Source organism: Eremothecium cymbalariae, chromosome 7 (genome assembly GCF_000235365.1).
Source record: "Eremothecium cymbalariae DBVPG#7215 chromosome 7, complete sequence".
Classification (NCBI taxonomy): domain Eukaryota; kingdom Fungi; phylum Ascomycota; class Saccharomycetes; order Saccharomycetales; family Saccharomycetaceae; genus Eremothecium; species Eremothecium cymbalariae.
In genome coordinates, this window is record NC_016455.1 from 229318 (window position 1) to 242157 (window position 12840).

At 38.4% G+C, this 12840-nt stretch overlaps 3 protein-coding genes, 1 non-coding gene and 1 further gene across 4 annotated transcripts; 3 read left to right on the forward strand and 2 right to left on the reverse strand.

Annotated features, from left to right (window-relative positions):
• Positions 1–297: 297 nt before the first annotated feature.
• Positions 298–6041, forward strand: Ecym_7116 (the record flags this gene model as incomplete).
• A 389-nt stretch (positions 6042–6430) lies between these two features.
• QCR9 (ubiquinol--cytochrome-c reductase subunit 9) lies at positions 6431–6771 on the forward strand (the record flags this gene model as incomplete). Its single annotated transcript, XM_003647737.1, has 2 exons — positions 6431–6433; positions 6571–6771. The coding sequence occupies 2 exons, from the start codon at positions 6431–6433 to the stop codon at positions 6769–6771; spliced, it is 204 nt and encodes a 67-aa protein (XP_003647785.1).
• Positions 6772–7227: 456 nt separating this feature from the next.
• On the reverse strand, positions 7228–7539 carry TIM13 (protein translocase subunit TIM13; the record flags this gene model as incomplete). Its single annotated transcript, XM_003647738.1, has 1 exon — positions 7228–7539. The coding sequence occupies one exon, from the start codon at positions 7537–7539 to the stop codon at positions 7228–7230; it is 312 nt and encodes a 103-aa protein (XP_003647786.1).
• A 909-nt stretch (positions 7540–8448) lies between these two features.
• Ecym_7119 lies at positions 8449–8539 on the forward strand. The gene is given in 2 exon segments: positions 8449–8485; positions 8504–8539. It is a non-coding gene; the product is annotated as a tRNA-Phe (tRNA).
• Positions 8540–8783: 244 nt separating this feature from the next.
• On the reverse strand, positions 8784–12689 carry ATH1 (alpha,alpha-trehalase ATH1; the record flags this gene model as incomplete). The annotated part of the gene is made up of 1 exon (XM_003647739.1): positions 8784–12689. The coding sequence occupies one exon, from the start codon at positions 12687–12689 to the stop codon at positions 8784–8786; it is 3906 nt and encodes a 1301-aa protein (XP_003647787.1).
• Positions 12690–12840: the final 151 nt, after the last annotated feature.

The window sequence follows — 12840 nt, forward strand, 5'->3', positions numbered from 1 at the left end:
GGGTGCTTAGTCAGAGAATTAAAATCCAGAATAGGGATATCTTTTAAAGCACTCGGGCAGGATTTTTTTGTTATAGTTTGGGGAGACACTAGTAAAAATATAGATTAAAAGTTACATAAAGTATAAGAGGGCTTGTGAAAGGATTTGGTTAAGGACAGGAAAAAAGACGATAGAGAGGGATAGGAAGCGAGAGCTATAAAGCAAGAGATAATTAATTTTTTGTTTTTGGTCAGGATATTGCGTGCTGACGAATACTATAGTTGATTGGTTTGATTAAGTACGAGGATAAATACGAGGATGATTAAAGAGTGTGCAAAGGAGGTTCAGATGCACGTGAGGCACACTTTGGAGTCACTTCATGACAAGGTGTATTTCAAGTCTCCGAGAGGACCTCATGAACGAGCGGAAATGGATGAGGTGTTGCGATCGTTTATTTTCCGTTATCTCTATTACATGATTTCTGATAACGGGAAGCTGTTGCCACAGTTGTTTACAGCAGCTCAGAAGGATAAGTTTCCTGCTACTGTTGAGGATGCCATCAATGTTGATCTGTCTTCGCTGGTTGCGTTGTCGAGATCTGATTCGTTTTATTCGATTGATGAGACGGCCAGTGCAAAGAATTATAGGCATACTGGGAGGAACTGTGGACGTGCTTTTCAGCCTGGGGAGCCTTTATACCGTTGTCGGGAATGTGCTTACGATGATACGTGTGTGCTTTGTATTAGTTGTTTTAATCCGAACGATCACATAAACCACCATGTGTCGACGCATATTTGTAGTGAGTTCAACGATGGCATTTGTGACTGTGGTGATGTTGAAGCTTGGAATGTTCCGCTTTGTTGCAAGGCAGACGAGGAGGCAGAGAATGATATGGACGATGGAGTTGACATGTTTAAGAATGAACGCATGGTGCAGATAATCGGCGCAGTATTGACAGAGGTGTTCAATCATTTCATTGAAGTTTTCAATCAAAATCTTGAACCTTTACCTACTATCCAAAAAGACTTAACGGTGAAATTAAGGGAAATGATACAAGATGGGAAAATAAAAGAAAAAGCAGAGTTACTACACGCTCTTGCATACAGGAACAGTTATATGGAGTCAAAACGGGAGGTTTCCTCCGAAAACTCCTCTTTGGAAGCGGCAGATCAGGATACAGGTCCGGCATTGAACGATTATGTCGTGTTGATATACAATGACGAGTATCACAATTATTCTCAGGCTACTTCTGCATTAAGGCAGGGAGGACCAGACAACAAGCACACGGATTTACTTGCCGCCCGCATCGATGGGGAGGGACGCGCAATGTTGAAGTGTTCGCATGATTTATCTTCTGTGATTGGAGGGTTCTTCTCAGTGCAAACTAATGGCCTTAGTGCCACTTTAACTTCTTGGTCAGAATACATTCATCAGGAAGCTTGTAAATATTTGATTTACTGGGTCAAGAGTTGTTTGTCCATTCCAAATGAATCTTTTCAGGAGGTCTTTAGAGAAGTTATGGGAACGGTTCTCTGTTCGGAATATGATTGTGCTTCAGACACTATCGATATGACCGAGGTGGTGGATAAGTATTTCTTATCTGAGAAAAATCTCACTGGTCTTCATACATATGCAGATATGTCAGTGTTAGGCAAGGGAAATGTAATCCCGTTAGGTCATCATAAGGTACTACCGCCCGATAGTCTTGACAGTATATCCATACATCTCAATCGTTATGAAGAACCGGAGTCAAGATATTATCTGAACAGTAGGTTGCAGCTCATATTATATTTTGATAACAGATACTGGAAAAAACTAAGGGGAGAAGTTCATCGTACTATTATTCCTACTTTGGCTTCCTCTCTGAAATATAAACCGATGTTTAGTGAGCAAGTGGTACAAATTTTCAACCATATGACTCGCTCGGTAGCGTTCATGGATAGAGAACCTCAATTGACTGCTTTGACAGACTGTGTTGTACAGCTGTTTACATGTCCTACGACTGTGAAAAATATATTTGAAAATAAGAAGTTCCCGGATATCATGTGGTCTGTTATTGACATATTCACAGAGTTTTCAAAAGTTGAAGGCGGGGTATTTGTTTGGCAACGTGTTCAAAGGAGCAATCCAAGCAAGTCTTATAGTTATTTGTTTAAACATGGGTTATATGCGATTGAAACATTGTTAAGCAAGGTTGAAGACCCAAATCTAATATTAAGACCCGCAGAGTTTATTTCTATCGTTACCCTATGCAAGTTATTCAACGGTGCCTGGAAGATTAAACGTAAGGAGGGAGAACATGTTTTACGGGAGGACCAGCACTTCATACTTTATTTGGAATACACAACCTCCATATACAGCATAATTCAAGCAATCGATAAAGTTTTGGAATCAGCAAGAAGTTCCATTTCTGAAGATGCATTATTAGGTGCTATCAGATTGTTGAATACGTTTTTAGGTTATAGAACGTTACCATACAAACTAGTTTTAGAAGCTCATGATGTCATTGATTTTAAAGTCAGTAAAGAGCGCGTTGCGTTTATGAATCCTGTCCATACCTTATTTTCTTACTTGATAGAAAAAGTTCCTTTGAAAAAGGCATTTGAATCAATCTCCTCAACTAAGGATTTTTTGACAATTGCTGATTTCCCATTAAGAGCAGTTGTATTATGTTCGCAGATTGATGTCGGTTTCTGGGTTCGGAACGGTATGTCTGTATTACATCAATCTTCATATTACAGAACAAACCCAGAGATTAATTCTTACAGCAGAGACATCCATTTGTACCAACTCGCATTCCTAAGGGAGAATGATGATCTACCTAGAGTTATTTACAATTTGTTGGACAGATGGGAACTATTAGATTGGTTTACTGGAAAAGAGCAATATGATGCTGTGTATGAGGAACGAACTACGCACATATTACAACAGTTCATTGCATTTGTTTATCAAATATTGAGTGAAAGACATTTTTTTAAAATTTATTCATCCCAGTCTGAAAAAGAAGCTTGCAATATTAAAAATGTCATCATTTACAATTTATTGATGAAACCACTTTCATATTCCGATTTGTTAAAAGCTGTGCCAGACTATTTGTCTGAAAGAAATCAGTTATTTGACAGAAGTTTAGCAGAAGTTTCTGAATATGTGGAACCGAAAGGTTTGGAAGACAGTGGTGTTTTCAAACTCAAGAAAGAAATGTATAAGAAAATTGATCCTCTAAGCTTGTTGAATATGAAAAATGACTTTGAACACAGTGCAACAATTGTTAAATCTAAATTGAATGAATGTGGTGGTAACCCTTCGAAGGTCGTCTTGCACCCGCAGCTAATTCATCCAAAACATATGGATGAGTTGGCTGTACATTTAGGAGACTTTACTAGAACCCGTGTGTTTACTAAGTTGATTTACAAATTGCTACAAAACTGCATAGATCGGGATGATGGCGCATACCTGTATGAATTGTTATACCTAATCCATGCTATATTCAAAGATGATGAAATGCTACGAGGTGAAAACTCTATTCCAGATGCATATATTTCGAAACCAATTTGCAATTTGTTAATGACGATTGAATCTAATCCTAAAGTATTCTCTGAGAACGCTGTAAATAAGGCGGACTACTTGCTTGAAAACATGATAAGAAAAAGACCTAATGATATATTTGAGTCATTAATTGCATATTTTGGTCAAGAATTTGTAGATCACTATAAAAAAAGGAAGATGAACCAAGGTGTAAACTTCGAGGAAACTGAGAAAGATCGCAAGAAAAGACTGGCGAAACTACGCCAACGAAAGATAATGGCAAAGTTTTCAAAACAACAGGATAAGTTTGTCAAGGAAAACGAGGGCTTGATAAGTAATGGCGATGATACGGAAATAATTGATGACTCAAAAACTGATGAGTTGGTATGTTCATTGTGCCAGGATGAGGATTCTAATGATGCTTTTGTGATACCAGCATATCACGAAAGTTCACCTGTATTTTTGTATGGTGATTACACTCCAGGAAATTTTAGTAAAGACTGGGATAGTTTCAATAATAACGATGAATCACCGACAATATACAGTGATCTGAAGTTGTATTCTTTTCAAGAAGCTCGCCATGGAGGTACTAAAACTTTTGTTTCGTGCAATCATATTATACATTATGAGTGTTTTCGTCGTTATGTTCAAAAAAAAGGTTCTTGGATTATCTTTTTATTTGTCCGTTATGTCAGACTTTTTCCAATTGTGTATTACCTATTCCTCGCTCTCCTAAACAGCATGGGAAAACTTCCATTTCTGTTGATCAACTTTTATTGCAACCTTCAGATGTCAATTTTCTTGATTTGCTTATTGATGAAGGCATACCAGATCCTGTTAGTAGTGTGAACATGTTGAAAGAGATATGTAAAAAGAGTACGAGTTATGATCGTTCGTATTCAAATGTATCTCAAGAGTTTGTGGCATGCATCTTAACTTGTCACTGGGCTAACACTATCTGTATGATTGAAGTAGCTTCAAGGATTGATAAGAATCCGCATGCTACCTTACTACAAGGTAAGGAGCAAAAGTTTAAGACTCTAAAAAGTGTTTTAAACACTATTAGCTGGTTCTACAAATGTATGGGCCCTCCGAGACAAAAATTTGCTCCCTATGTATTTCATGGTGATGATGATGGTCCAGCGAATCAGATATTTCAGTACATTGCACACAAATCTTTGTTTTCAGGAACACCTATTTCAGAAACTATCTCTCATGCTTTATCAATCTGGATGAAAACTTTAGTAACCCAATTTATGAGCCATTCCTTCGAGCAAGGTTTCGAAAATGTCTATTCTGATACCGTAGTCCATGGCCCATTGTTTGCAGCACCAGTGGAATTGAAGCCTGTTTGGAAAAATTTGTTGAGGGCAGATTATATGGAGAACCCTGAATTGCTTGAAAAGATGTTCCATGTTACATATACCATGCTTGTCAAAACTTTATTACCAACTTTGAGAAGATGCTTGATAATGTTGAAAGTTTTCTCAGGACTTCTGTCTGGTGATGAATTACATGTAGAGGGTATTAACCTAACGAATGGTTTGGATACAACTGATTTGCCAGTCTATTTTAACACCTTGATTAAGCTTCTAACAAAGAATTCTTTTGCTAATTTGTTCCATAGAATTGAAGGCGAACCCATGGATCACCATTATTTAAGGAACATTTCCATGGAATATGCTGGCACCGTCAAATTAGTCAACTTGGCTAAATACTTGAATACTTATGTTACAAACACGAAAGAACTCAAGTTGCGCGATGAATCTTCTGTAGCTCAAATGAAGAATGTTAAAAACCGTTTGGATTTCAAGATATGTTTAACTTGCGGTGTTAGGGTATATTCCAGAGGTGATGGTACTGAAATGGTCAAGCACATGGCCAAAAACTGCTTTAAGCCATATGGTCTATTCTTGATACCACATGATAGCGAGGTTAGGTTAGTTTTACAACACCCCCATTCTCATATTTCTATCCCGGCTCCCTATTTGAACTCTCATGGTGAATCAGGAAAGAATGCTATACAACGTGGTGATTTGACAACCTTAAGTTTACAACGTTATGAACATTTGAACCAGTTATGGTTAAACAATGAAATACCTGGGTATATCAGCAGGATGATGGGTGATGAATTTAGGGTTTCGATTATCTCTAGTGGAGTAGTGTTCAACTTCGATAGGAACGTGTTAAGACGGCAAATGCGAGGAACCCTAGCCAATGACGAGAGCAGTGACGAAGAAGATTTGGTGGATGAAGAGGATATAAGTCCCGACGAAGAAACTAACTTCAGGTGGGAAGTCACGCCGGAGGAGTTCTTCAGAGATGGAATACTCCGGTTAGGTGTTGGCCCTGGACAAGGTGGTGACATTCGTGACTTTTTCCAGTTCATCACTAATCTAAGAACGGATGAACAAAACCAAACCATTCAAACATTTCAATTAGCAGACACAGCTTTACAGAGGCCTAGACGTCCTACCGAAGAGGATGAAGAAGATGCTGATAATGACACTACCGAACAAAACCCTGATCCAAGATGATCATGATAATGATAATGATATGTGATACCTAGCCAGGAACGATCGTTGGACTTTGACCGAATTTTACCCTTGTCTTCCATCTGTTCATAGCTTTAGATATATAAAAACCTAAGATATATTAGTTCTATTGCTAGTCTATGATTATTGAAAGTATAAATGCAGAGAAGAATAATGTATGTCATCAATTATATATTATAGGTTGTCTTATGGCAATTGTGATTATATAATATGTTCGTTTTCACGAACCAATTAAAACGCCGGATTATTTGAATCGAAATTTTCCAGGCTAGCCGAACTCTGTTTTTAGAGAATAACATACATATTCAACGCACCAGCCAATACAATCGCATACATCGGTTGCTTGGAATCAATACAGGAATCATCACAAAATGGTACGTATGCTATTTGTAAATGGGTACAGGCATATATACGTGGATTATTAAACATTTTATGATATTTTAACTATTTTTTTTGTGTGCCTATATGCTAGATTTATTAAAATGGATTACTAACATGTATTCTTTTGCAGGCCTTCAAGCTATACAACATTTTGTTCAAGAGAAATTCAGTTTTTGTTGGTACTATCTTTGCCTCCGCTTTCGTTTTCCAGGCTGTTTTTGATAACGCTGTTACATCGTGGTATGAGTCCCACAACAAAGGTAAATTGTGGAAGGATGTGAAGCTAAAATTGATGGACTCTGCAGATGACGATGACGAAGACGATGAATGATTAGGCGCAAGTTGTACTATAAATTATAGTACTTCGTTCAGTGTGCGAAGTTTAACTGCTTCTTATATTCCGCTTTATTTTCTGTTTTAAAGCATTTTTCGATTTGTTAAATTCCCTCCTTTATGGGGCTTTAAAAGGCGGGGACGACTCAGTTTACAATATGAAACTTACAGCAGCAAGAGCCACCTAGCTGTGGGGAATTCACCTATAAAATACTATTTATAATGACCATATTTAAGAGATATATGCATGTACGCGCGTATATTTTACCCGTTTGTATATATGTGATGTAAAATATCCTAAAATGCATCCTAAGATAATTCGAGTTTTCATATCATATTGATGAGCTTGCCGCACACCAGTTGAATTTTATAACTGTATATACATGATATATTTGTGCATTAAGTATATACGTATGTAAATATATACAACATGCATTTATGAATTAAATGGTGACTAAATGTCACCGTCTGCAGACGCCTGCTGGATCCTAGCGATATAGGCCTGGGAGATGGTATTCCAACTTCTCATATATTTCGCAAGGCACTGGTCAACACATCCATCTTGCCCTATACTGTAAGGGGCTGATAAACATTTTTCAAAACAGTTTTCAGTTACCTTGTTAACCAATTCAGTAGCATTTGCAACAGCTAGTTCTTGAGAGATTTGATTCTTCAACTGGGTCTTGACATTTGAGTTATCGTTTGGGATAAGCGTTTCTTGTTGCTGAGATGGAGAACCACCACCAAATATAGAAGACAATCCCATAATTAACGATGTATAGAATTAGGATTACGAAAGACGAATGGAACCTATCCACTCATATTTACTGTTAAAGTTAAACCTCGAACAGCTTTTTGACATTTTCAAGATGTTAGAAAGCATTTTAGATCACGTGACCTTTTATTAAGTGCTCGTCTTTGCGTAAGCTGAACAATGGGAGCCATAGCTTCTCACGTAACGTTTAAACTAGACGAACCAAATATCTACTTATAACGCTGAATTTGTTGCCTAACTGACCATTGTATAAATTACGGAGACCATTATTAAGTATTACTTCGAACGTCTTCTTGGGATCTATACTGGTAGTCTAGCTATGAGCCTTCCATCGCTATATATGAGAACACCTTCTTACTTCATAGCTACATTACTTTAAACATATCTTCACAATCTATTATTCGCTCGTCGTATAAATTGGCTCATAATTACTACGATAAACAGTGTGCAAGTAGAGGGCGCCTAGTGTAAAATCACGTGCTGGCTTGAACTTCTCGTCACGTGCCGGATAATACTTAGGTTGAAGATCAGTAACTGCTTATATAGTCTCTAATCGAATCAATTACCCTCTAGGGATTTAGGCAGAACTAGTATTCTAATCTAGCTAGTTTGGTCTTATAGGTTTCTGCTGTCCTACCTGATCACTTAAAGCAGTCATTGGCAGTTTCATACTGACAAATAATTGTAGGTTCCACACTGGCAACCTCCCAATGGTCACCATCCTCTTAGTGTCCTGAAAGCTCTGATTCGATGCTTCTTAGGCTGGTTATCGTTATCTTTTAGATGTTCTTTTGGATTACACAATAACACATGAGGAGAGTGCTTATCTTCAGTCACGTGCTACCATGCTATCGTGTTGGTAAGTATATCAACATAGAGATCCAGCAGTATCAGAAAGTTGCGGATTTAGCTCAGTTGGGAGAGCGCCAGACTGAAGTTGCCTGATGGTACTGTAATCTGGAGGTCCTGTGTTCGATCCACAGAATTCGCACATTTTTTAATGTCACGGTTGACATAAAATAACAATGACAGTTAACGTACGCTGTTCACCTTCATTCATAGTAGCACTTGGATCTAAAATACGTATGATTTACTTCATTTTTAAAACATATAAGTTATAATATAAAAACATTATTTGGACATATAAATAAGAGTGTAATTTTTTAAAAGATGAGAAAAAGGAATTTAATATATACATCAAGACAAATCGAAAGCGTAGTCTGTGATGCAGTTATTCACATCAAAGCTATTTCCTTGATGGTACTGCCGTAAGGATTATCATCGTCGTCATAAGTGCCATCCACCGAAACCATTACGAATCTTGTCTTTCTCCAACTTGTGTCGGTGCCACTGAGATCAATACCGTCGTAGTCTGGGTTCAGCTGGGCGACCTTTGAGTAGTCGATCTTAAATGAAGTCTCATTACTAGGTAAAATGGCAATTTGGGATCTTTCATAAACGCCACGGAAGAATGGTTGGGAAGGTTTAATCTCATAATCACGTAAAACCGTCACGAAGTTTTGGAGCATGCTAAACAGCTCGGGTAATACTGGGGCAATATCACGAACATCAAATAAATTCCAACGGAATATTTCATCGATACCACTATCAATGTCGTTAATAGATACAGTATTATATTTCTCCGGATCCACTTTGCATAGTTCAACGCCGTCGTCGCCGCAAGAGACAGGTGAGTCTTCAGTGAAATTGTCGTGAACTAATTTGGTCAACTTTTTTAGCGTATGCGTAATATTCATGCTGTGGGGAAGAATCGATAAAGATATATTTTTAGCTGGTCTATCCCCCCAGAGTATTTTACCTCCGGTAATTTCATATTCTTGTATCGTACCAAGATCAATTAACAATAATGCACGTTCAGATTTATCGAACGGCTGCCAGTGAGTGTAATTATTACCATCTAACATGGAAATCGCAACATCCCCTGGAACACCTCTTGTCAAATTTGTAATTTGTTTACCCTCAGCAACGTTGCCCTGAATATTCAAACCAGGGCGGTAGACCGGTAAGACCAAGGTATCGCCAGGGTTAACGGTGTAATAATTTGACTGTTTGAGATCCGAATAAGGGATAATATCTCTTGCAGAGAGCATGGAATTCTTCTCTCTGGCAAAAGGAACATCTCTGTCGCGAAGTAAAGACCTGTCTGGTAATTTTACATTAATAGAATTATTGCCAGCTTTGTGGGTGATTGTAGCGTTATCATCACCAATGCTAATATCTAAGACTTGGCCCAGATATTTGAAGTTTTTAATCCGAATACCACCAGGTAATAATGGCATACGGATTGGGTTAAATTTTAATAATCTTTCCATTTTCTTGGAAGTTGGCTCTACAGTGTAAGAATAACGCAAACCAGTTAGGCCAAATAACAAACTTTGCAAATATCCACCATTAGCTGTCAAGAAAGGGAATGCCGGTTGTGTCAATCCATTAGTGAGAAAATTGTCATCGGATTGTTCACTGAATTGGAAAAATGGCGATCTCAAATAAGGAATGACAGACTTATACAAGTAACTCTGCGAAGAACAACCGTGGTTCAATAATGTGGATGCAGCAGCGGCGAAAACAGGGTATGTCATAGCAGGGCCGGATGCAGACTGACGTTCTGAGTAATAATACAAATTTTGAATTGCATTATTTAGAATGCTCTCATCAGTAATATAACCAAGAGGATAAACCATCAACATGACATCTGCCTGTTTGATATCAACAGTGGCATTCATGCCTGTGTACTCTAATGTAATGTTAGTATTTGAGGTTGGGATATGGATATTTTCAGATATATCTTCCCATTTTATATCTACAGGCTCTTCCAAATGATTGCCAACATCAACGGCCCATCTTAACAAAGTTTTAATTCCAGCATTTGTAAAAGCTCCATTGTCGATAAAATTTGCAAATTCATCAGGATCTGTCATATTATGTGTAGTGTATTCACCTAGAGTGTCATTAAAATTCACATAAGCAGTAAAAAATTCAGCAGCGTCTCGAATAATTGGCCAAGCAGTGTATCTGAGGTAATCATCATCGACGCCCTCGCCTCCATTCATATATATAGATAATAAACTCATTGCAATATCAATATTGATATGGTATTCATAGTCCACACAAGGCCCCGTAGATGTGCAATTTGCATACCTACCCGACGTCCAAGGATATAATGCTCCAGGGTAATTGTATTTTCGTGCATTTCTCACAGCTTGTGCATGAGTTGCATTACGGTAATTTGCCATTTGTTTGGCAGTTTCAGGGAAGAAAGGAAGAATACCAGGTAGCATCCAGGTATCTGCATCCCAGAAGACCATACCGCCGTATGAATCACTTGAGAGCCCTGCTACCGGCACAGGCAAACCACGTGAAGAAGAGATATTGTGCGAACGGGTATTAGCCAATAAGTGGTACAAGGAAGACTTTGCAGCTAGTTCCAACAAAAAGTCCGAAGGAATTTCGATCGAAGCGTTTGCATAAAGATCCGCCCATGCTACCCCATGTGAATTTACTAGGGCATCATAATTGCCGAAATTTTCCATTACAATACTTTTGGCACGTTCTAAATTACTGATGGGTTCTTCGTTGTATTCACTGGAGACAATACCGACGTACTTGCGGATTTTGACTGCTGGGTTAGCTCTAGTCAATTGTACAGACAATGACTGTGTTACTGCTTCGAAAGAATTCTGCTTTGCATTTGCTGTTACCACCGCATCGCCACAAGATTCCCAGGAGGAATAAATAGATGCGTTAGAATACGGAACATTATCAGGCTCAACAACCATATAAATTCCATTATCATCGAATCCAAATTGCCTGAGTACAGTGCGATGGGAGGTTGTAAAATTTAATATGTCCTGAATTTCTAAGTTGAGGACAAAGTCGTCGTCATCGTCGATGTCAGCGCGGCTGTAATTATCATTACCATTTTTATTAGTATCGGAACTTTTTGTATACTCATTAGTACCATCATTAGCATCATCAACATTATCATTATCATCATCATCAACATTATTATTATCATCATCATCATCGTTCTTATTATAACTATGATCACTATCGTTCTTTCCGAAGCGAACATACTTCTTATCACTATTCTCGGACTTTATTGCTTCATCAATGTCCGAAAGTGATAATTCGATTTCCACCAATCCTAAAGGATAGACTTTCCTATGGGCAACTATAGACGTTTTCACGTATAACGTATCCAACCAATGGTACTCAGTAGACACAATACCATTTGCCAAAGAAAGATTCTGAACATAACCAGAAATTTGTTCGAGATCTACTTCAGTGGGTGATAATTTATGGGTATTTCCATCACCTAGCCGCATATTGATCGACAATTCGGTCCACTGAGGGATAGAAGAAATCACAGTCGAATAACCGTCGGCATCCAACTCTCTGAAATTCGTGGAATTGAGTTCGGGCTGCAAAGAGTAAAAATCGGATACAAATGCCCCAGCATATCTTTTATTCCGCAACGGCCACCCGTTATCCAACGCTCCAGGTACAGATGAATTGGGTGTCCATATATTTAACTCATCATCCGCGTACCCAAAACCAACGTTTGGAATCCTTGAACCAATATAACCATTAGAAACGTAAGGCTGTCGGGAAAAAGTGTTTTTAGATAACAACTTAGACCCCAAAACTTGCTCCTCTTCATGGTAGAACGTTCTTTCACTGTCCCTAACCATCTCGTATAATTTCTTCGATGCCGTTCGATGTTGCTCAACCCGTAATGTGTCTTCGTGCTCTTCAACCCTCACGTTCCTATCAGAACCAGACCCCAATCCAAGTAACGACCCCCACCCGTCGTGTTGATGGGTACCATCTTTCCCGTCCCCCAATCCAATCACTGACCTTGCACTCATGCTAGTCGGAACTAGCAGAGCAACCATAAACATCAATACCGTCAACATTGCAGCTACGCTAGACAAAACCATCGTTCTTACAGATATACTAGACCTCAATCTAACTATCTCAATGTTGTGATCCTCAAAGTTTCCACCTTCTTGACTCCCATATGAACTATTCCGCACCAGAGGGAACCTCCCCGCCCCTACACCCTCCTGCTCTTGCTGTTGTTGTGGTTCTCCCAACGTCGGCGGCGAAACGTCACGCATTTTCTATTAACTACCTCTGACACCTGTTTTACTCATTAAATGGCTTAGCTTGCCCAATATCGAATTATTGCTGTCCCCAATTGTTAATATATATTGCCTTCCTAAAAATTCTATATTACTATTATGTGATTTTTAATTAGTATTATATGAC